This window comes from Gambusia affinis, linkage group LG04, assembly GCF_019740435.1.
Source record: "Gambusia affinis linkage group LG04, SWU_Gaff_1.0, whole genome shotgun sequence".
In the NCBI taxonomy this organism is placed as follows: Eukaryota; Metazoa; Chordata; class Actinopteri; order Cyprinodontiformes; family Poeciliidae; genus Gambusia; species Gambusia affinis.
The window spans coordinates 9,925,570-9,950,573 of NC_057871.1; the positions used below are offsets into that span (position 1 = coordinate 9,925,570).

The window sequence follows — 25,004 nt, forward strand, 5'->3', positions numbered from 1 at the left end:
GGTAGTTTGGTTGAATTATGTTCAGAAATTTTCTCTCACTGTAGAAAGAGTGCACAAGATCTCCTACAAACTCATTTGCCCTAATTTAGCCTTCACATCTTGAAAATCTAAGCAAATGTGAGCTATTGCAGTAACGCTTCATATCCACATGAGGGCGATGTGTGTTCTGTTATCAAGACCTTCCATCTCTCTCTGAATGAACCATTCTTTAGGTGGACGATTAACATTAAGTGGTGTGATTTGCCAGATGGCCCCAGGCTTTAAACAAATAAATTTGCACGTGCAGCAAAAGGGCTGTCTTAAGATCAGTCTGCGGTCTGTTCACACAGCCCTGCCTATTTACTTAATGACAAGGATGGGTAAACAACAGAATGACAGAAATGGGGACACAAACATCAGAGCAGCCTTTATGGTGTGATCCATTAAACCTTAAGATAAGCTGGCATAGTGTGAGCCGAATATGAGATTACGATTGAGTAAAAGGATGCAAAGTAATGGAGGTCGATCACAGACAGCACAAGTTCTGGGTATAAAACCACCTCCGCTTTATTAGAAGAGACTGGTAGATTAAAAAAAAAAGTCAGAAGGCCCTCTTCAGACAGAAGTGGACTCAGACAACAGACTGAGGCTTGTCCAGCCTCCTGTCCTCCTCTGAGTAACGCCTGTAGGTCTCTGCCAGCAGTGGCTCCAGGACTTCGGCCGAGCTGTGGGAGCGAGCACGCACAGCACAGGCGACAACCCCGCCCACAGCTGCGACAACCACCACTGCCACAACAATGGCCACCGTGATGATCTCAGACAGGGTGAGGGGACGAGCTGTGTAGGAAAGGAATGCAGGTGAGGTGAAACTGGGTCTTTGGGCACAATGATTTAATGGATGAGCGTGTATGTGCTATTCACCTGGCCACTGGACCTCATACGAGTATCCCAGGTTTTCAGGGGCAGGGACAAACATCTCAGCATTGGTGACAGGAGGCCAAAAAGGAACCATGTTGAATCTGCGGTTGTGTCCAATTGGGGCGTTTTCTTCTGGATAAACTATTTCACCTATCGGCAGATGGTCACTGCTGTTACACGTCTTGTTTTTGTCACAGTTGAATTTACTGTGCTTTGCAAATGTGCACATATAGTTTGAACTTCAGCACATTTGTCACATACAGCAATAATATATATCCTGGACAACCAGCCAGTTCATCCCAGAACAACACAGAGACACACTTTCAGCTGGAGTGAGTTCGCATGATTTTCTTCTTGCTACTCTAAAAAGGTCAGATCTGTGGAGTGAATTACTAAGAGTTTTCCAGTCACCAAATTTCAGTGCATGAGGTGAGAATCTCTGCAGCTCATCCAGAGTTACCATTGTAGTCAAATCTACTTCGTTAATTATTTCTCTGCTTGACCAGCTTGTCAGATTAGGTGGACAGCCATGATTTTGTAGGTTTCCAGTTGTGCAAGACTCTTTTGAAATGTCTAAACTAAAGCTTTGAATATTTTCTGTAATAAACCTCTAACAAATTCACACAGCATCTGCATTCGTGCTGGGATTAGTATACAAAGGTGAGCTCAATTTATCAAGTAGGTGACTTCTGTAGGCACTGAAATGCACTGGATATCAGAACAGAGTGCTAAATATAAATGTGCACCATTTTTTTTCTAATCATTGTGAACAATTTTGAAACTCAGGAATATTTTTGTTTCTTTCACTTGATAATTCTCCGCTTTGTGTTAGAATACATGTAACAACCCAGGAATATAGATTGAACATCATATTTGTGCGAAGGGAAATATAATTTAGAGGTCTGAATACTTTTCCAAGAAATTGCAAGCATATGAGCCTGGACTCATACCTGGCTGATGCCTGCGGAGCCACTCATCGAACACTGCATCGGTGAAAGTGTGCAGCAAGACAAAGATGGGATCATTAGGAGATAGGTGGGTCTGTCCACCTGTCCCGTTGAGAAAGAGGTGAGCTAGATTGTGGAGGCTGCGGATGACGGGGTCGTACATCCCCTGGGGGGCACTGTAGCCTAGTTAAAAACAGAACAACAAAAGGGAGAAGAGAAATGAAATCACTGATTTACCAAAATTAGGAACAGCAAATGCTGTCTTGGAGCTAACCATATGTGCATGTGGGTGGAGGATTGAAGGAGAGAGAGTTTCTGGCTTAAGTTTTCATCTCGATATTTTCACACGCAAACTTCGGCAGTTTTCTCTTTCTATCGATGAGGTAATGTCAATGCTGCTTTAGCTGTGAATAATAGCTGATGACTGGATACCTTCAATGCTGTTCCTGAAGCTCTCAGAAGAGGTGGAGTAGTAAGGTGGAGTGTCGAAAGTATTAAGCTCCAGACAGTCCAGCACATCCTGGGGCTCCGGCAACCTCTGCACCATGGGTCGTGCCACGTTGCCTGCTGGGTTCCTCCTGATTGGACTGCTCTCAGTACCTTGAGGATAAGGATAACGCACAAAGACAGAGACAAGGTTGCTCGAATCAAGCAAAAATAAGTTCCAGTTATACAGTTAGGCCTTTAAATTTTTATACTCTTGACAAAATTTCTGCTTTTATGGATATTTTTGGGCTAGTTCACAAAATTATCATACAAGAAGATTTCTTTCAATTAAGGTTAGTGGCTGGGGGAATATTTATCGTCAAGCTATTGTGTTTGCTGTTTTTAATTCATAAGAACAGAAACTACCAACATCACCTGCTTCTAAGGGACATGGATGGACAGCATCACTGATGTAACTGTGAATAAAGCAGTTTAATTTCTCAGAAGGCACACCTTCCCAATGTCCTTGGCAAAAGTCCCAAGTTCTTGCGAATTCTTTGGCTGTCTTTTGAAATCTCAAAGTAGTTCAATGATTGCAATGTTAGCAGATTGAGATGGCCGTTCCTTCCATTTTTTTGACCAGACATTGTGGTTTTGCATTATTGCCATGTAGAAAAGTTCCAGATTTGATAAAGTTCTCTTTGTTTCACATTCCTGAAACTTTAGAGATTCACCTCTGTTTCACAGTAGCTGTGGTGATCAGTGAACACTTTATTGTGACTATGGCCGTAAAGATTTTTGTTTTCATAACTCAAAATTACTTTACTCCATAGGTTGTGAAACTTACTGGTCTTTTTGTCACAGTGAAGGCTGTCTTCTGGAAAGGCATTCAGCGTTCCAAAAAACCCTCTTTCTTCCTGTTTCCTTAATAGCCGCTTTACTTTTCCTATTACTTGAAATCTACAATAGGAGTACAACACCAAGTGATCTATAGAGAACCTAAAAACTCACTGACTTTATTTTTTGTTCTGCACCAATCTAATCAAACAAAACAGGTGAGGGGTGTGTTTAAACTTGTGTGGGGGTGTGTGTGTGTGTTAACTTGTAAGTAGATCATAATGGAACAAATTCAAGGTTATGATCTAGTCGAGATTTTAGAAAGACCAAATAAAACTGTTTAACATTGAATACTTTCACCTGAATGCTCAATGCGAGTAGTCAAAAAGTTTTTGTATGAACTCTGAAAAATGACAAAACAAACCTAGTATTCTACCAGGGTGTGTAAACTTAGGAGCACAGCTGGATATCATTTACTGTCTACTTCTATGTGTTACATTGTAGCAGTAAGATCAGTCTTAGGCATGACAGGATGGCAGATAAATTTATTTCAATTGGACTCAACAGTAGTGTGTGGGGGCTTTAGAACTGAAGTTTTCTTCTTTCTTCTCTCTCCTGCACTCGTGATCTGCGTCTTTCTTTTCTCTCCTACATGCGAGCAGGGGGGCTACATAAATGGGTTATGTGTGTTTGAAGATTATTCCCTGAGATCAAAGGAACTGTAGACTTGCTAGATTCCTGTCTTCAACAAGCAGATGCACAAATGAGGCAACCCCATTCCCACCCTCCTCCCCCAACCCATTTAAGGAGCAGTTGCTTGTTAGTGCGGGAATTATCCGACCTGTCAAGACTCTCCATGGAAAAGAATGAACACTCGTACGTCGATCACTTGTATTTTTAACTACTTCAATCACCCGCACCCCCTTATGTGTTTTGACAAAATGAGATGTGACTCAAGTCCATACAAAAAGAAAACTTTTAAAAAAAGCAAAGAAAGTGACTAATCTCTTGGAATGAGAGCTGATCCCAATACATTCAATCACTTTTAGCAGCTCATGCAGCTTTAACATATTAAGTCACAAAAGTCTTTTATTCTATCCTAAGTCGTGTGACCTATTGTGAAAATTACAGGAAGCGCCATTGTCCTCTAGTGGGTAAATATTTCAAACTCCGTGTGCTCTAGTGCAGCCCAGAAGGCAAACTCTGACAACCAGAGTAGTTTCAAACAAACTGTTAATAGCCAGCAGTATTGAATTTAGCACAACAGCTGTGAGGTATTATTTATAGCAGCTTATGTTCTACATGCTCTCTTTACAAGCTTTTTGCCCTCTTTTTTTGGATGCAGCTGAGATGATGTTGTACATCAGCAGCACCGCTGGCCTGAAGGCGAGTGTTTGTGCGGTGTAATTGGCGTTTTACTGTTGCAGACGGTGCCCAGTGCGTCGTAGTCCTCCACGCTCTCGCAGATGACTCTCCACTGAGAGAACACGGAGTTGGAGCTGATGGAGTTCAAGTCGAAGGCACTCCTCGCTCCCAGCAGGTCGTCAGTGCAGATGTCACATTCGCTGCCGCCAATGGCAAAGTTCCAGTATGGCAGAGCAAAGGTGGGATCACCCAGCATATCCTGCTCAGTTGACATGAGGGCAAAATTATGAAATGATTAATACTAATATGTACGATACATTTTTGGTTAAATATATATTACTGCATTATTTTTAAGGACAGTCATGAGAAGTTGCCTGATGTTTATGGCTTTCACTAATGACCAACCAGTCAGAAAACAAATTCCAAAGAGGCCTACTAGGGATGCTCCAATCAAGTTTTTTGCTGCCAATTCCGACACCGATCATCCATGTGGCCGATCTCTGCCGATCTCTGCCGATCGCCGATCTTTGCCCCTGGAATGGCTGTTAATCTTTCGGTTTAGGTATAAATGATACGAAGTTATCTGTTATCTGGAAAAAATATCTGTCAATAAATTCACCTTATTGTTTATTATCTATGATTTAGGCATAAGAGACATGTTTTAATACTTATCTTTTTTTTTTTTTTTTTTATTACATGCTGCAGCTTTAAGCACAATCAGTGTTGGAGTTCACTGTCTGGTGGAGGTTGAGCGGCGCAACGTCTGTGAAATATTACTACCAGTAGCGCGTAGCGGCGGTCCAAGAGCGAGAGCAGAACCAGCGTCTTACACCGCCAGCCCTTCGACTTGAATTATTTTTCGGGTTATTTGTTTAGATTTTGACAGTCATACTAATCCCGGTGAGTGTTGGTAGTTGTGCGCTGCTTTACCTGTTATCTGGCCGTTCCGGATGTCGCTTTTTGACTGCAGTGAGCCTCGATATAGCCAAACTCCGTCAAGAGCTTGTTTTTTTTAAAATGCCATATTAGATTAATTTTGTCGATGTATTTCGACGTGCTACACCCCCGAGGTAATTTTCCGCCGCAACATTCAAACTTCTCCAATCTCTGAGAGCGTTCCAGTTCCACACGACAGAATTTGTTGCCGCGCGCTTGCGCCGTGTGAAGGAAAGAGGAAATAAGCTGCACACTCAGGGTGCGAAGTGAGATAAATGTGATCGGCAACAAGAGACAGTGATCGGCGATCACCTATAATACATGTTTTCAAGGAACTCTGTGGCCAATCGATCGCCACACATCTAAGCTATACCATTTTAGCTAGCATTTAAACTAGCTAGCATATTATAGCATGCTAGCTGGTATACCACTTATATCGTAATCTAATCTTTAGAATGAATCTGCTGGTGGTGGGAAGCCTAGAAAGACTTCTTCCTAATAATGTTATGATATCTTATGTTATTTACAAATGGCTAAAATCAGCCATTTGTAAAATCTGTGTGTTAAGCCACACTGCAATATCAACCCCTGCACACACCCTAACATCCCCGCTTTCTCCTTCTTACCTGCATGTCTCTCTCCAGTTGCAGCAGATGAAATCGATGCCAGGTGACAAAACCTGGACCTTCATGTGAGAAATCCACACCTCCAAAACTAGCCTGGCCCGGTCCAAGGTATGTCTTACTGACAGAGTAGTAGTGGCTCCAAACAAAATAGTTGTAAATGGTGATATTCTCAAACTGTGTGCTGCCATCGGGCCCAAACACTTCCTGGTACCTGAGATACGTGAAGAACACAGTTCATTAGAGTTCATGAAGCATCAGATGATTATTTCTACCTTATAGGCATGTCTGAACTTTTTCACAGGGAGACAAGGACACTTTGGTACCCACAAGAAATTTTAAAAGCTATTTGCTTTCATTTTTTCTTTCATTGCTGTTTTCTCAGCCAAACAATAGCTTAATTATGCACTGTAAAACTGTTGACTATATTACCTTTAACTCATTAGGTAATAGTAGTTATTACTCACATTCCTCCTCACTTGAGTTGGTGTGCTGTAAATGTGCCAGGACTTGAACAAACTTTTGGATTTAGTGACAAGTAGTCCTACAAAATGCAACACAATACTTTCCAGAGATTTTAAAGGTTATGTGTGGAAGGAAGCTGGCGACATTCTAATAATTTCACTTTGACTAGAAGTTGGCTAGGAATACAGAGTCACATTTAAACAACGGCCTCTTGTAAAAGCCTCTTGTAGCCCTACAACTAATGCAGTTGTAGGGCTAATCTGGGGGTGCGGCTAATTAGTTGTTTGCCTTCCAGCAACACGAAAATTTCTTCCCTTTTCTGTTCTTTCATGCTAATCCAAATAGTTTTTCTTCTTTGAAATCTTGTACGTGCGACTCCACTCATAATGTCATAAAACTATGACATACCTTCTTGTGCAGATGACCAGGTCAGGATGAACTGTCTTTTTAGCTTGGTCTAAGGCATTTACAAAAACCTGCTTCTCAGCTGTGCTCATCTGCATGACATTCCTCCTCACTAGAGTCAGGTTGGCAGAACAGAGAAAGAAGGAGATGGGGGGAGAGAGAGAGAAAAGTAAAGATTAATAACATTTACCAGTTGTATTCTTTATCTCCAGATGATAAAATGCTCTCTTAATCCCAGAAGCGGATGTGATTGACTTGTGAAGTTCAACAGGGCGTGCCAGGACAAACTGCCTTGTCTTGAATTTTAAAGACTAAACAGAATCCATTTTCTTACCTACAGAGATCCTCTGATCACAGTTTGGCCCAGTCAAACCATGCTTGCATCGTCCACAGTTGTAGCCGCTGAAGTTGCCATTACACTGGCAGGTGCGGTTGAAGAATCTCAGAGGCCACCTCTCCCTGTCATCACGACCTGCATACGGGTATTGTGGCCCGTGGCGACGACTATCAGCAGCAATTGTCACACATTGCCCTCTTCCTGTGCTGGAGCCACACTCATCCCCTGCCACGCCTGCAGGGGATGGACAACACTGGCCGCTCCTCAGTCCCTCGGGAGTGATGCACTCTCGAGGGAACTGGGCCCAAGCGAGGCTGGCACACAGGGTCACCACCAGTGGACCCACAATCCACACGCTAACACATTCCAGTTCAATTTGCAACAGATTAGAAAGAAAAGACAAAGTTAGTTCAGACACTTTAAATACTAAGATTATGATGCTTTATACCTTTTAAAAATCTTTGTCACAGATGACACTGAAGCAAAAAAGCTATTCAACATTTAACTAACACTCACTCCACATAAGCTCCACAACAACACAGTGGGTATGCATTCTTTTGTTGAAGCCAGTTGACTCAACATAATCATCAAACCTTAACTTCATAGACGCCCCAGCAGGCAGTGAAAGTCATTATTCATAATTCACAATCCCATTAGCCTTCCAACGTAACAAGCTCAAACGATTTCAACAGTAGCTCATGAGAGATGATTTCCTCCCTCTTTCTTTTTGTAGTTGGAATTGCTTGTCTTTTGAAGCTTGTAGATTAGGAATGAATGGAGTGACTAATGACTTTGGAGCAGCAAATGGAGATAATAAGATCTCAAGGAAATTACCAATGAAAACAAACTGGTGATGGTTTACATCTTTATATCTTGATAGTCTCTGATCTCCATACGGCATAGTCTCATAATGATTGCCAAGATGTTGAAACAGTCATTCTTTTATTAAAAGGTAAGATCTTTAGTTGATTATAGTACTTTAGAATAAAGCAGATAACATAATATGGACCCCTACCTCTGATGATGCATGCTGCTCCTCTGTTTGCAAAATTGTGACCCTTCCCCCAAAGAATCAGCCCGTTTTTCATCTTAAATAGCTTTGGACACATGACCGGACTTTTGTAGAGCTGGAGCCAAGTCTGCTCACACACATCCACGAGTGCACCCCTCCACAAGGCAGGTCGCACACAACACTTGAGGATATCTAAACAGTGGAGATACTTTTTCCCCCCCAACGTTTATTCACATGCCTTGTGATCATAGCTTCAAAGATGGCACTTTGTGCGATCACTTGCAGAAAAATGCAGTGAGACAGAATTCCTAGTGAAGCTGTGCTCACAAAAATCCTTTGTTTTCTTTTTCTATCAGAAAAGCAAACACAAAGACTTCTTCTGAGTTGAGTTAGATAGATGATTAGGAGTAAATTCTTGGTAGTACATGTGTACAAAATCCCCTCTAAGGGAAAGCCCGAAGGGCTGAACTCAACGAAATCTATCTTCTCAATAATACCGTGTAGAATATGAATTCAACAAAATATGTGAAGATGTTATTTTTTAATCTTAGTGAGATACCATTTATCTTTCGATAGCATTGTTTAGCAGTACAGTATTAAAAACATTTATTTGTAATTCAAAGCAAAACATTACAGATACCAACCTACTTTCTGGATATTTTGTCAGTCACCATTCTTTTGCATGTACAAACTTCCATGTATATAGATTATGGCACATAAAGGCATTGTTTTTTTGTTCACCTAAATTTGTTACAATTTCTTTAGTTTCCATGTACACATAGATATATTACAGTTATCAACATCAAGAATCAATATAATGATGGATTATTTGTTGAACCCAAATGATGGGTTTACGCTGTTTGGAAAGCAGTTGGGTAGAAAATGGCTCTTTGTTTTTTTCTCAGTTTACAGCAAAAGAAAAGAGATGGCTGTCTTATATGGAAGTCCTGATGTCTTGTAAAGAGTTTAATCCTGGTCCTGGACTGGGCAGCATCTCTATGGAGCTTAGTGAGCGGTTTGACATGGCTACTACATCTTCATCTTTTTGCTTTTCCCTTTCTATGGCCAAGGCTGAAGCCACATCAGATGGGTCGAGTCTGGTTATCCTGGCAAAAAGGAGAGTTGGGAGAGATTGAACACTTGCCTGGAAATACTTTTCTCTAAAAAGTAAAAAGGTAAGGAAGTTTTCAGGTAAAAAACAGCTGAATGTGAGTGCATTATGTGTCTTTTAGAAGCCATTTTTTTTATATAAGATATAGATCAGGATTTTTTTTTAGATAAAAGCAAAGACTTTTTTTGTACAAATGTTGGGGTGACAGAAACAACTAATAGAGAGAAATTTGTATTTTCTCCCCTTTTTTATGAAGGCTGTTGGACTGCTGTTTAATATCCTGCTGAGAGGAAATGCTAATATTGTCATAGGAAGGGCTGTTGATTTAATGGCTTGCACAGCAGATGGAGACACACAGCTCAAATGAGACACACTGGGAGATAATGACATCCAGATATAAATAAATAACTTGACATTGTGGACTAATTGCAGGTGAGGCTGTCCTAGGCAAAATAGTTTCAGAATTGGATGAATATGTTTTGAACACACATCTCTTAACTACTTAACATCATCACGTCTAGTGCAATTTCAGGAAGGTTCAGCATGTTTACTGAAATTCTGCACAAGTCGTATGTATAAAAAAGAAAAACCAAAGTAAAACAGAAATTGACTAAATGGTGCCAGTTAAACCACTTCAACTGGTTTAACAGTAATTACAAAAAATTACTGTCTTTTGTAATCTTTCAGTAATAAGCCTGTTCTTATGCTTCATTTGTATTAGATGAAGCAATGTTTTAAGGTTTAGATACAATAAGAGAGTTGATATTTTCTCAACACTTGGACAGCTACTTTGCATGTATTTACATGTGCCACGCTTACTGCTACAGCCTGCCTATTCTGGAGCAATGAGATTGTAAATTCAGCTGTGCTGCCTGAGGGTTATGCATCAGTCAATGTCGGAGAAGGTTGTTCCAGGTAAACCCACCTCCGACTGCCAAGTCTGTGCTAAATACAAAATGCAGAGTAATAGCGGAATACAGGAAGAAGCGACTATGGAAATATTGATACCTTTTGCATTCTTTTATCATTAATATTTTACTGGATGGATTGTAATTTTTGATGTCTCATAAATATTTGTTAAAAAGTATAATGTCGAGATTTTCTGTTGCCCTTTTTGCTCTTTTTATAATTTGATGCATACACCTTAAAAGCCATTATTTTCTACCATAGTACAGATTTCATCTGGTTTTTAAAATAATAAAACCACATCAAATACTCCAATAGATCAGCAGCAATGTCAATAGTTATCTTAAATCCTTTTGGCTTTTAAACATGAACTGAGGACCCATCTGACTCTAATTGTGATCTCTTTGGTTGAGCAGCACTGCTGCCTCTAACATTTAGGTTAAGACGTAAATGTTTACATTATATAAAAATAAATCATTGTGCACAGTTTTAACATTAATACCGCAAACTTGTTTTATTGCCTTTTACTGAGTTTCCCTTACTGCAGAGCATTTCTGTGCTTCCGCATACATTTTCTACCCTCCACATTGAGCATTTGGAGTAGAAAAATATGAATCTTTTTTTTTTCTTCTGGAAAACCTGCTTCTCGTTCTTACTGTTTCTGTATTACAGCTTAATTTGCATCATACTATCTTGCATCATAGCATGTATAAACAGCTTTTTTTTTCATGCTGAGATCATTCCCTTGCCCAAAATAGAACTTGTGCAATGCTTTTTATGGTAACACTTTATTTATTGTAAAATATTTACCTTAAATTTTCATTATTTACAAAATCATGCAAAGTTGGCACTTTTAATGGACGTTTAATGTAACTTTTAAAGCAACTTGCATTAAAAGTTGCATTACTTACCGAATAACACTTCATGACTACTGTCATAGACATTCATAAAGCCTCCTTCATGTTCATGACAGATGTTATGTCATTTTTATGACAGTGTCATGCGAGTCTTACTCACACCCTGCCAAATAAAGTGTTACCCTTTTTCCGTTTGTTGACATTAATTAAAGTAAAATAATTTTATAATGACAACTTTATTGTAAATGTTCAGATTATGTCACTTCACAAGAACTTGTTTTGTGATGGCTGCTGTTCAATATTCATTTAAATTCAAGATTGCCATTTTCTTTTACATGTTGCTAACCAAACATTTCACCTTTTCAACTTTCTTTCTTTCAACACCTTTTGTCTGTTACTGATCCAAAACTGCTACCTCCATTACGCAGCAAAGCTCTTGTTTCGCACTTTCAGTCTTTTATATGATGCTAGGAGCAGAATCCTGAGCATGCCAGCCACAAAATTCCCTAGAGGTAATCAGCTGAGAAGCACACAGCTGGTTTTGTCTTAGAGCCACGGGTTCATAGGTCAAAGCGTGATATTTGGTCAGCTGACGGCTTGAAAACCTGGCATTTGGCTGGTTTAGTTGATAATGAATGAATTTATTTATTTTTTTTATGATGCAATAAATCTTAAAAGAATACAAAGCTTATGAAAAATCCTTCCAAAATTATTTTATAAATTTTTAAATGACACATTCTATACCAATTTGTTTGAGGGACATTTGAAAACCAAAAAAAGATCCAATAACCTGATTTCACATACGTGCACAATATTTAAGTAGCACTTGTTTTTATGCACATTTTGATCCATTTTACGAGGTATATCACTAACCGTGTTAGAGTGATTAATCTCTATATAAACTTGTGGCTATAACATAAAAATACAGTAACAAGTCCCCTGAAAACCTAATAAACTGAATCTATTTTTTATTCATGGCATTCATCTTGATAAGTTTAATAGCTATCCAAGGATCAACTGAGAAAAATAATTATTTGTTTACATTAAAGAATTCAAAACACTCCCGATGTTTTGAATCAGGAAAAGCAATGCCCTTTTCCAAACATTTTCTGGCAAAGGAAAGAAAATATAAACTGTTCTTTCAAGTATATGTACTTTACGAATCAGTCCAAACATCTTCACGAGGAAACATACTCTTGAGAGTTTTCGTTGTCTTCTGTCAGAGTGTCGTCACTGCAGTCGCCTCCCATCTCTGTCTCTGGTTCAACACATGCTTCCTCACAGGCCTGCTGCACGGCTGGTGTGCTGCTCACACAGAAGCACATGAACAATGTCTCTTTATCACTGTTATATTCTCTTCCTGTTGCCCTTTTGCAAATGAACAAGGCAGTGCTCTGAAGCATTTGGACTAGTGCTGGAAACCTATAAAACGGCCTAATAAAGATAAAAAAGAAATCATTTTGTGAACATAAGAGGAGATACAGAGCCAATACAAAGCACATTCTCCTCATTTCGTCATCCGTCAATGTGGAAATGTTAACTGCAGCTTGGGCAACATCAGAAGCAATCCTGTACCAGCACTGCTGTGAGTCCCATCTGTGATTGTGGGCCTGTTGGTTCTACAGCTATCTATCAGACTGCTAGTTTCAGCTTTAAGAAAATGAGTACTTATATGCATTTAGTAGGAGTGTTGATGTAGAATTATCATTGCCACTTATTTATACAAAAAATAAACAAAAGTGCTTTGCAAAACTAAATGTAAAGTTGTCACATGTACATCCTTAAAGTAATCACAATCAAAGGAGGATTTACGCTTTTGTTGTTGTTGGATGTGCTATCTGGCTGTTCCAAATTATTATACTAGATGGCAGGCTTCAAGAAATATTTTGGCTAGAGATTGGGGTTATCTGTTGTGTCAAAAGTTGTCTTTGTTTCCAGAAATGTCGCTGATTTCACTTAACCCTAGTCAGACTTCCATGAGAACCTCAAAAGCAATCAGGCGAGGCCAGTCTTGCATCCTTAAGCTCTTTGCAAAGCTAATTAACAAAGCATGCATCTAATTGTAAATGTTGAATCATGAAGTGCTTATTAAGAAACTTAGTGTAGAATGCCACCTTGACATTCTACATTAATGCTTGGCTTTTTTTGACCAAGCATTATAACCTTGAGTCAAAATTAGACCATCTACTACATCATGCTACAAATTATTTTAATGAAATCTTCTTTTTTTTCCACATTTAAGTTATTTTGTCAAGTGCAACTCTAGTAATCAAGCCACAGAGGATTAAATGAAATTGATTTTGAATAGGAATCTTATTAGATGCACTGAAAATGGGCTGATTTTTAAATACTTACATATTAAGGCTCTTCAGATTAATAGTGACCTTTAGGTCCTAAGACACAGACCAGAGAATTTTTTTGTTTTGTTTTTGTAAATCATATTATTTAGTAAATTAATTAGATTTTCTTTTGTTTTCAGGTATGGCACTGTTGGGTCAAAGTGAGAGTTGTGCTTTTACTGTATTTTCATTTGTATTTCAAAGTTTATATAACGTTTTATGTAAGCAAAAGCCCAATTAGGGAAAATCACAGCACATTAGTTTGGACTGTAAATTAAGATTTTTTTCTATGTTGATAAGGACTGAGGGCTCGGCAGACACTGAACACTGGTTCTAACAATATTGACTAATAAAATGAAATGAAAGAAAACTGGCACACACAACCCTGCCTTTTACCCTCAGTTCCATTAGAAGGCATATTTCACACATGCATTTTTTACACGATACCTTTACATCTCAAAGGATTAGAAGAAGTTATTTTAAAATTTTACATAAGTGTTTCATGAGAAGGGTTAAGACTTAAGTGCATTAAACCCTGAAGTATTTTGGAGTTGTTATTTGAAGTGACAGTCAGAGGTCACTCACTCTGAGGCAATTCTTGTTTCACTGTATTTATTTATTTTTTCTCGCTTTTATTAAGCAATCCTTAATGCACAGAAACTTCACCACTTACCTTTTCTTATTCCGACATTTGAGGACGTAGATAACGATGACGACGGTCTCCAAAACCAAGAAGACTGCAGTAAAAATAGCCCCAGTCTTCCATGCCTCAAGGCCTTGCTCATTCTTATCTAAACAAATATATTACCAACAAAAGACAAGGAAAGAGAAACGGAAGGAAGAACAAAATTAGATAAATCAATAAACATACTTTCAACCAAAAGATAAACTAGAATTCTGAAGTGTTTTTTAAAATATTAATAATTTTTTCAAAAAGTTACCTTGTGTTATGAAAAAGATAATTTTTTTATTTTTTCACTGTTAGCCTATGTAAAGCTAGTCTACTTGGAGGTGGTGAAAAAGTATTTGTATTAAATATAGATTTTTTTTATTTTTATGATGGGAGCCATATTGTGAATGGGTCTCAAATTTCTTCTTAGTAAGTATAGTATGCTTGTGCTTTTTTTTTTGGGCATATTACCTGTTTTTCCAGGTGTAACTTCCACTGCATCCCTGATTCCATTTGGTTTCTCTCCTTTTTCCTGATGATATTCAGCAAAAATATTGTTTTCAAACTTATCTAGTGTGGGTTGGATCCTGCCATGGTTGTGTGGCAAAAATCCGGGATTTGAGGTGATTGTCCTGCTCTGATGGTTAGATTTCACCTCAGTGAGAGTGTTATATTCAGTTGTACCAGCACCAAATGATGGGTTTGTGGTAGAGGGCTGGTTTTCAGGTCTCTTTTCTGTGGAGTCTTTCCTACTCTCTTCAGATTGTGGACCAGGGATCACCAGTGCTGCTAAACGAGAGATGTGTAATATGACAGACAAAACATTACGCCAAAAGACAAACATTTTGCTAATAGGATGGAACTACAGTGTCTTGTAAAAGTGGTCATACCCAAGCTTTCATGTGATGGTATTAAACAAAGTAGCTCATAATTTCAAAGTGGAAGGAAAAAGAAAAATGAAAAATGGCTATCATGTTTACATTCTGAATATTCTAGATATCAATGCAAAAATGCAATACAAAAATAAAGCTAACACATTTGGTCAGTTTGAAACGTATTTATAGGTTTTAGATTTCTTGTTGGGCTTTGATTCCACTTTTACAAATTTCTTCATGGCAGCTACACATATCTCACCTTGATCCTCTTTATTGTCCTCTGAATCCTCCAAAGCAATTTGCTCCTCCTCTTCAGCATTGTCACCTCCTTCAACCACCAGTGCCACTGATCCTTCCTTGATTACAACCTCACCATATTTTGCCTCTACTTTTACTGTCCTTAAATCTGTACCTTCTGCTTCTGTCTTCTCTCTCTCCACTAAGCCATTGTCATCGGGTTTTTCTAGTTCATCCATGTTCTCTTCTCTCCTGCCCGCTTTCTCCTCTTTTATCGGTTCTCCAAAGACGGGTTTTATTTGTATTACATGATCATTAGGATGAGGTAATGCTTTCTCTCCATCTGTGTGGTCTGTTTGACTTATCTCAAGCAGAGCTGCTTCCTTTCTTCTGCTATTCTCTGTCTGTTCTTCATCAACCACTCCAAGGCCAGCTTTAGATTCTTCCTCTTTTTCCTGCTCTGGCTGTACGCCCACTGCCACCTCCACAGTGGCTGGTGTTTCCTCTCCATCCTGTGTTTCTCTTTCAGTGGCATTCTTTAGAACTATCAACACAACCTGCTCCTCGCTGTCCGTCTTCCCTGCCTCTAAATCCCCTTCTGTCTCCTCTAAGGCTCCATCCACATCCTCTTGAGTTAATATAGTTTCCAATAATGACTCACCAGTAACCTCCAAACTCACTGCTGCTCTGTCTGTCGTCTCCTCAACAGATCCAGCTACTTTTTCCCCTTCTTCCTTGACAACTTCTTTACCCCCTCCAGCTACATTTATAAATGTATCCACCCTTGCTTCTACCTCACTCTTCTCAAAACCATTATCTCTTTTCTCAAGAGTCCTATTCGTCCCCTCTTGGGGTGGTTTCAATGTTTCAGATTCTTCCTCAGCTTCACTCTCTACCTGAGCAACTTCTTCTACCCCTTCCTTCTCCACAGCTATATCTTTTGCTTGAATAGCTGCTTCCACCTGACCCAGAGCTGCCTCTACCACCCTCTCAAGCAGTTCTTTTATCACTTCTTCTGCTCCACGGCCCTTCACTTGCTCTGAGGCTTCTTGCATTGCCTGCTGAACGTCCTTCAAGCTGGGAGTGGACACTAAAGGCACAATTTCTGCAATGGGCAGTTCTGGTTCCTGGGGAAAGGTCTGACCATCTTGGTAGGCAGCCTCAGTTGGGTACTGAATGGGGGCAGACATGCCTGAAAATATATAGTCAAGCATTTTATGTATTTTGGATAAGTAAAACTTATAGTTTGTGATGCTCTGGATTTATGAAGTTATTGATGAAGTTATGATAAACAAATTTATGGATTGGTGGAACTGCAGTTTTACCATTTGTATTTTCTGAGAGATCATTTCAGATCAAACAATTTTTTTTATCTTAGACAAATGTAACTTGAGAAAATATAAAATACGCTTTTAAAATTATTTCAGAAAGCGCTCATTGTTCTGACGCAGCAACGCTGCCTCCGAAAACCTCACCACGTGTCTCACTGTATGAAGTTCCTTTGAAAGTATTGGTTCTATAGCAGACTTAAGGGAACCAACACCTTGCAAAAGGTGACATTTTGTGTCACGAATCCACAGAATACTTTCCAATACTGTGAGGTGGATCTTTGGGTTCTTTTTGCACAGCAGTGGTTTTGGCCTTAAGAGTTTTCATATTAGCTCAGTCTCTTTCTTATTGTTGAACCTTGAACCACAAACTAAACTGAGGCAAAAGAGGCCTGCAGTTCTTTAGGTGTTCTCTTTAATTGAGAAAAAATTGTATTTCCTCCTTTCAAAAGACATAATCTCACTTCCCCTTTCCCTCATTTAGACTACGAATCCCTGTGCAGTCACCACAGATTACATTTACATGGCCATTGTATCAGAGCATGTTTTATATCAGCCTACCTTCAGATGTGCTGTGTTGTGTTAGCAAAACCATCAGGAATCCCTTCAGTATGGAGCACCTCATGTTGTCCAAAAACATACACTACTCCAAGTCTTTCCAAAGAAAAGTTAACTTCCTCCTGTTGTTGAAAGGAACACCCAAATGTTAGGTGTTAGCCTGTTCACCAGTAGAAACCACACAAAGTATGGGTGGACTACAACATTCACAGGTGATAAAGATATGAGGGAGGGTGAAAAAGCAAACATTTCCATGTTAAATATTGCCTTGGTGAGTTCTGTCGTAGCACCAAGTGTCTCTACATGAAGTAGCACTGAACTGTCAAATGCCTTTGAGACTCCTACAAGGGCCGCAGCGAAGTATCGGCAACATGCCACACACACAGCACACTTATGAGGAGCAATTATAGTAGAGCTGTGAAATGAAGGGTTAAGTAGCTACAAGGCCCTGAGATAGAAGTAGAGAAAGTCAAGACAAAAAACTGCCATACACCTGGAAAAAGTTTAAATGACTCAGAAGAAAGGAGCTGACCCACATTTATGGATATGTGTCACATCTGTTTTTTAGGTTCATTTCTTACACTAAACTCACATCCAAAGTATTGTGTCTGAAACAGCAATTAGAACTTCTTAGTGAGACTGTGTAGACTTCTAAATGTGTTGCATTATCTGTAGTAAAAAGAAAACTAACATTAAATATACTGTATACCATGTGTTTCTGTGCGAGCTCCTGTTGCTTGTGATAGGCTGTATCATGATGTGAAGCATGTACTGAATAAATTGAATCTGTGCGAAAAGAAATGTGTAGTTGGGGGCAAAGGAAAATCACTTGGTAACATTTTGTACAGCAGTTATATATAGTTTATATTATTTATATTGAGATCATTCTGAATGCAAGAGCTATGTGTAGATTTGGCCTTATTTCTAACAATAGTAACATTTCCTAACAGGGCTGAAGGATTTTTGTATTATTTTAAATGGTTTGAAATAAAATATTGCATGCACTTTGAAATAAATCTCTTATAATTAAACCTCCTTCCTGTTTTGAAATCTTCTTGGTCAAAACCACCAGATTAATTTTAGTAATTAATTTGATAAATTTCACATTCTATCTTTAAATGTCTGACTCACTGGATTCTGTTACAACAGTTATTGTCGCACTACATCCCAAAAGTCATCAGCAGCGATAAAGTGAATAGAGCGTTTTGTACTGAACACAATTAGATCTGTTCATTTGGGGAAATCAGACTTAATAGCCTTAGACGGTAGGCTTCTATGAATTGTGTTGTCACAATGAATTGAATGTTGTAGATATGACAGTTTAATGAAATTTTGTACTTTTTTACTCCAGGTGCAGACATGAGGCGAAATTGAGATATTTTCTTCTGTTTGCTTCATCCAATCAGTTTACCCTTGGAGTCAACAAATACTATAGTTGCTCTGTAATCTGCTTAATAATTCCACCCTTTGTGAGGGTTATTTATTCTATTGTGTTTTCCCTGAAATCAGCTGATCCTGACCAGAGGCACCATTTATTCTCCTGCCAAAAATGTGCCTTACACAACTATAAACCCAGATCTGATTTATCAACCCACCCATTAATGTTTTTTTTTTTTTTTTTTTTTTTTTCCTTCCAGGCATCTCTGCACGCACACTCAATGTTTTGAATTTAGAAAAATAATAAAGACTCATCATCGGTGTTTGTAGAGGAATATGTCAGTATGAGTCTCTCTGGTCTTTGTGCAGGTTTTTAAGTCACATGGGGTGCCACACTGTGATCTCTGCTTCAGCGTGAATCACTTGACAGTTCACTGCCAAATCCGTATTCCTGCTCATAAAAAGTCTCTGTTCTTTGTGACAAAACAAAATCATACAAGGACTGAAACTTTTGCCTTTCAGAGGGGCAGCAAATTATATGAAAAATGGAGGAATTTCTTTCCTGAGTTTTTATTTTGTCAAAAAGCTTTGGAAGCTGTCTCCAACTTTCGATCTCTAATCTTTTTCTCTTTTTCTCCTCAGTGACTGCCGCAGAGCAGCTCAGAAAGGTTAATACAGTCACATGTGCTTCACATTGGGCTTTGTACTACAAGGCAATGGAACTTGAGACTCTGCATGTGACCTGGCTGAAGAAAGAGATTAACACAGTTGCATATCTTATATTGACTAATTGCAGATGAGTGGGTTCTATAATTAGTAGTAATCATAAGAATGATTACTGACAAAAAGTAAATTAATACGTAATTGAGTAATTATCCTAAGAAAATTACATATTTTCTGACGAACTGCTGAGACTACGTTGTGCGAAAGGAGAGAGCAGAGCAGGACCTTGTGTTCTGCTGTGAAGCCGTAGGAGTTCCCCTCTGTATTTCACATGTACATGCTGGAATTTCCTATGCCTCTTTCCATGAGAAGAAGCTGCCGTGTAACAGACATTAACCTCCACCCTGACCCACTGAGTTTAACTACCAACACCACTGCATGCTGAGGCCAGCATTTGTAGAGTGACAGTTCTAGTTTGAACTGTGCTACTTTTAGGAAGAAGGAACCAGGAGATGCCTTGCAAAAAGGTGTGATTGTAGAGTTGTCTTGTTGATGTGCTCCACCTACAGGCAGGAAGAGTCAGTACTTGTTTGTCAATGTTTGTCAGTATTTCAACTTTTGAGACAATAATTGGAGTTTAATGTTTGCTGTTCAAAAATGTAAATGCACTGATGGTTGTGCAATCTCCTCATCATTCATGCTGGATATATCATCAATAAATTATGGCTGAATTGTTAGAATACATTTCTCAGAGCAGTGGTCCCCAACCTTTTTAGTAGAGCGGACCGGTCAACCCTTCGTAAATTTTGGTTGGGTTCCACTGTCATAGAGGACATTTGGATTCCAACCCTTATTCATGGGAGTGATTGAAGATTGTCTGTACTGGCATTAGGGCCACAGCCTTTGATGAGAATAGACATGGAATATAACAAGTTGTGTGATTGTAGGTACTACTTGTTGCCATATTTTTAGACAAATGATCCTCCAGATCTGCCCAATAATCAGAACAAGGATTCATTAGAGAAATATTACATACCACCTGTTGTTTTTCATAAGATGTTTTTCTTGGTAAAAAAAGGTTTCTTTTTGTCATTACAAGTTACAAAATTCGCATACCTTCTGTGCCGATGCATTCACACTGGTTGTTCTGGTTGTACTGAGCAAGCTTTGCATTAGTGATATCACAACTGCTTATTATGGATGGGCAATATGGCACCAAACTTTAACATGATTCCCCTTATAAGAAAGCATAGCTATTAAAATGTTTGGAACACTTAGGCCAAAGTGCACTTCTAAACAAATTTTAATCAGAAAAGATTGTATCAAAATTATTGCAAAAATCTTCAGCAAACAAGTTGAAACTACTGTTGCTGCTTTGGCTGAGTATATACACACCCCAGATACAATATTGATCTTTAGCTAAATCAGTCAAGTTGGTAACAAGCTAAGCATACAAACTAGACTATTCTGAAAAAAGTAAACATTCATCAAAGTGTTCACTCATTTTTGCAACAGCTGCTAAGTGTCTTTATTAGCACTTCTGAGAAGGTGAGTCCAGTGGATAATAATAAAAATATTAATAAAATACCAATAGTGCAGCAAGCAGTTACATTTGCTTAAAACATATTTGCATTTAGTTTTAGTTGAAGGACACGCATTCTAATCCTTTATTATCCAATATTGTGAGATCACCCACCTCTATTCTGTAATTGGAAGGAGAGTGTCATGGGGGAGAGGTGGAAAGTTTTAGAAAGCCTGAAGCCTTTTCAAAACGACCCTCACAGATTGGCAGCCTGTTCTCTCTTATGAAATTGCCAAGCAGCAATTTTCTGAGGTCATTTTGATGTAAAGCAAAGCTAATTTACTTTGGAGGTAGGTGTTCTAGCTGGATTCTTTGTATAATGCTTTTCTTAATTCTTCCTGAAGTTGTGGTCAAGTCTCAGTGAGCTCATTTTCTCAGGATTCATTTAATCAGCGAACTGAAGAGTTGTGAACAATGACTCTGAGTTTCGGTGCTGTTTGTGAATTGTAGTCTCCCATGGTTGTGGCAGCAGAGGAAGTGAATGAAGCCATTCTGTCTGTGTTGGTCACGATTCCAAATATTGAGCAATTAAAGTCAGCGCAAGAAGAATGTTTGAAGACATTTTGTAGCTGGAAAAGATGTCATTCAGCTCAGCACTTATGTTCATTTAAAACTTAAAGAGTACATATCTCTACCAAGCAATTATTTCTAAGAAATTGTCCAAACCCTCTGTAGAAAGTAAAGTGCAGAACTGTTCCAGCCTGTTCTGCAGAGCCTCAGCTTGCTGAGAAACTAGAAGACTGCTTTAATAAAGATTTAGGGCACATTTGGTGCTAAAATGTAAAACTTCACAGCAGCAGGCACCTAAAATCCTAATTTAAAAAATTTGAAAATCACAAAATACATATTTCTTACATATCAAAATTTCAATAAATGGAGATGCATTTTAATTAAGATACAGATATTAGTTCTTAATTAAGAACTAATATGAAAATCATTATTTTTAATTTAACATTAGTAATTTTTCTTGATTATTGTAATAGTCATGTGCAGCAGCACATCATGAATTTATTTGATCTCTTGGCATAAGACATGAAAAGCTCTCAGAATACTTATGTAGAGAAGGTGGTTGGGGTGCCGCTGAGTTTCTGCTCAGATTAAACAATCAGATATTAGGGCTTGATTGATTGATAACTGTATAAAACGTTAGTATTTATACAGACTTAATCATATTATTGATTAAAATTTTCATTGACTTTCTCAGTTTAAAACCTCAATTGAGTGATAAACTGAGACCTTTAAAATATATTGATGTTATTGATTTTTTTACATGATGGATACATTTCTGATTTTTGACTTTTAGCCTTTAAAAGCACTGATATCGAGAATCTGATTAAGGAGGAGGGCAACTCCTGTATCTATAAAGATATTGAGCAGACAATAGGGAGAAGTAGGAAAGAGGACAAGAGGAAAAGAGAAATGTTTGATAATGTTCTACTAGTTACAGAGGGCCTTGGGTAGGGGCCCATCTAAGATGATTCTGACCAAGGTCTGTAAAGTTGTAGAAGACAGTCAACCAGGAATCTGGATTTTATCAAGAGTCAATCTGATAAAAGTGGCACATTTTTTGTGCCACTTTATTTTGATCTTCCCTATATTTTTGTTCAGTAGCATTAGATTTGCCTGAAAGGATTTCAAGTGTATACATTCTTCTGCATATGTGTCAGATGTTTTGTTGTTTACTTTACTTGGTGCGAGGAGGAAGCCCCCCCATCAGCACAAGACTGAGACACGTTGCAGTCACAGAAGAATCCTCCCTCTGAAATTCATTACTTTGAAAGGCATGCTGCGAAAAGAAAACAAATATATCTGTGCTTCAGAACTAATATGGGGATTTCTGTTTTGTGGCTGCTTGATGTTTTGCAACAAGGGGTTGCTCTACCTTAAACTAGGTAAAAAAAAAAAAAAAAAAAGTTTAGATCATTTGGAGTTTTTAGAAAGGTAGAAAAGCGGAGCAGAGAACACTATTAGTGCATATAAGTAAATGATGTACAAATTACATGTTTGAAAGCAAAAGTGTTTGATAGAATTTCAAACCAAATATACTATTATATTACTTATTATTATATTTCATATTATTAGGAAATAGCATTAGGGTTAATTGGCTGCAGTCAGTGCTTAAGGAGACACCAAAATTATTGAAGACTTAGGAAAGACCAAAGCGAGAGGTAACCCTACTCCTATTGTGCTTATCATCCACAGTACATGGACAAACTTTTTACAATGCTAGTATTTCCAATTCCTATAAATCTTTTTTTAGTCTCATTTAATATTAAAATTTTCTGGAAAAAATAAAAAATGGATTTTCTCTATCCGAAAGTCATACTAATCAAAATTACCGGTACCCAAAATACTATTTCAAATGTGTCACTGTATGTCACTTTTTGAATTAACAAAATTAATAAAACATATTACTTTCTGATGATATTCAGCACAAATGTCTCACAGCCATGACAGATTATAAGTTATTATCATTCAACAAAAGGTTTTTGATAGGAAATGAAACAGGCATCTCTCAATAGATAAGACATACATAACGTAAAAATCAGAAAATATCTATTTTATTGTCTCTTAATTAATTGTAAATTTCTTAGTTGGCATTAAAACAATAAAAGCCTTCTTATAATGTAAACCAACTGTTTGTATGTTTCCACTGGTCTTTTAAATTTGATGTTGAGCCCCAAGTCCTTGAGATTGGAAGGACTCTTTGCCATCACCCTAATCTTTAACTGGTTCTGCAGATTTTCCATCAGAAAGTCTGGAGCTTTGCTGGACTCCTCCAAAACATTAGGATTACCTCCAGTCATAACAAATGTGTTGGTAAAATGTAAATAAATAAATGCAGAGGTTAGAAAATGTAGAGTAGGTTGTTGTAAACCAACTTTGTGGCACATTCTTAATATACATTCTCTGACTCCCTCCGTTTTGTTACTATAATTGGACTGTACAGCCAACAATAATAAAATAATCAACGTGTCACATCTGTAACAGCAGTGATTCATGGTTTAGTGATATGGCCAATGTGTTGGGATTGAAACCTCAGTCACCTAAGAGACCAACTAAATGTGTAAACTGACAGAAGCACATCAAAAATGGCTTCAGGGATTTCCCTGATGGAAAGTGCCTGTGGGAAGGAAACAGGGAGATGATGAAACAGTAAAATGGTTTGGGAGCAGGATATATCTTTTAAATAATATTAATAATGAATTTATTTGCACACTCCTCCATATGATCCACCCCTCACTCTTCAAAACGTCATGAGTGGTGAAACATTTGGGAATAAAGGCAGGTTTTGTTTGGTGAAATGAGAGATATTAGTCATTCATAACACAGAAGTGGTGTTTCATCTAATCATTCCCTCTCCTGGTTTCCCACTTCTCTCATTTTCTCTCTCCCTCTGCTCATTCTGCTCCTCTGTCTGTAGCTTCAAGAATTTTTCAAAAGGATGTTCCCTAAATATCTAGGACATCTTTTTGGGTCACCATTAACATCACCCAAACTTATAAAACATGCAGAGAAGTTACCTTTTTTTTCTCCTTGCGTATAAGGAGATCTAAGCCTTCTTGCCGACAAAAACAAAAACATCAACCAGTACCAACAACAGAAATAATGTATGCTCTCATTATTATTCCTATTTTGGAGCTATAATTTATTCTACATTAGTTAGAAACAGCAGTTTCAAAGGAAAAGCTATGAAGAGTGGCTTGTTGATAAGGCACGAAAGTTAAGTCAATGTATTCAGTCTTTCCCTGTTTTCCCCCTCATTTTCCCTCACACATGAAAACACATGCAGGCTCTACATGCCCACATCTCTCAGAATACTCACTTCAAGTGGAGAAAATGTACAATTAATTAGAGAGAATCCACATTTCCTTGCTTGTTTGTGCCTTTGCACTGAGTCTGTGATCTGCAGCTCAAAGCAGAGTCATGAAGACAGAAGCCCAAACCACTCCCACCCCCAATAAGCTCCATATGCTTGGAACAGGCTCCATCGCCGAACGATGACAGGCGCGTATAAACTGGCAAATAAAACACCCCGGTCGCTCGCCATCATAAATGTCTGTCTAATGCCAGAGCAGAGCTTCACTTCTGGTTAAGTCATCACTCACTTTGCCTTTATTTCCACTGGTCTGAGTGTTTCATTTAATATGAGGCAGAAAAGACATAGAGTCGCATTTGATCAAACACTTTAAGGCACTCTGCTCTCAGATGCTACTGCCATAGTCTGCCAACAGAGTTTCCTTTTTTCTG

At 38.3% G+C, this 25,004-nt stretch overlaps 2 protein-coding genes across 2 annotated transcripts; both read right to left on the bottom strand.

The window, feature by feature from the left end:
- Positions 1 to 528: 528 nt before the first annotated feature.
- tyrp1b (tyrosinase-related protein 1b) lies at positions 529 to 8,298 on the bottom strand. Its single transcript, XM_044115202.1, has 9 exons — positions 8,254 to 8,298; positions 7,236 to 7,594; positions 6,905 to 7,013; positions 6,035 to 6,245; positions 4,527 to 4,731; positions 2,277 to 2,444; positions 1,848 to 2,027; positions 901 to 1,047; positions 529 to 816 (listed from the first exon to the last, which is right to left on the bottom strand). The coding sequence occupies exons 1-9, from the start codon at positions 8,265 to 8,267 to the stop codon at positions 611 to 613; spliced, it is 1,599 nt and encodes a 532-aa protein (XP_043971137.1). The 5' UTR covers positions 8,268 to 8,298; the 3' UTR covers positions 529 to 610.
- Positions 8,299 to 9,184: 886 nt separating this feature from the next.
- si:dkeyp-118a3.2 (putative surface protein SACOL0050) lies at positions 9,185 to 17,353 on the bottom strand. Its single transcript, XM_044113714.1, has 6 exons — positions 17,135 to 17,353; positions 15,268 to 16,437; positions 14,605 to 14,922; positions 14,137 to 14,254; positions 12,319 to 12,429; positions 9,185 to 9,356 (listed from the first exon to the last, which is right to left on the bottom strand). Exons 1-6 carry the CDS (start codon positions 17,211 to 17,213, stop codon positions 9,185 to 9,187), a joined length of 1,968 nt encoding a protein of 655 aa, XP_043969649.1. The 5' UTR covers positions 17,214 to 17,353.
- Between the last annotated feature and the right edge of the window lie 7,651 nt (positions 17,354 to 25,004).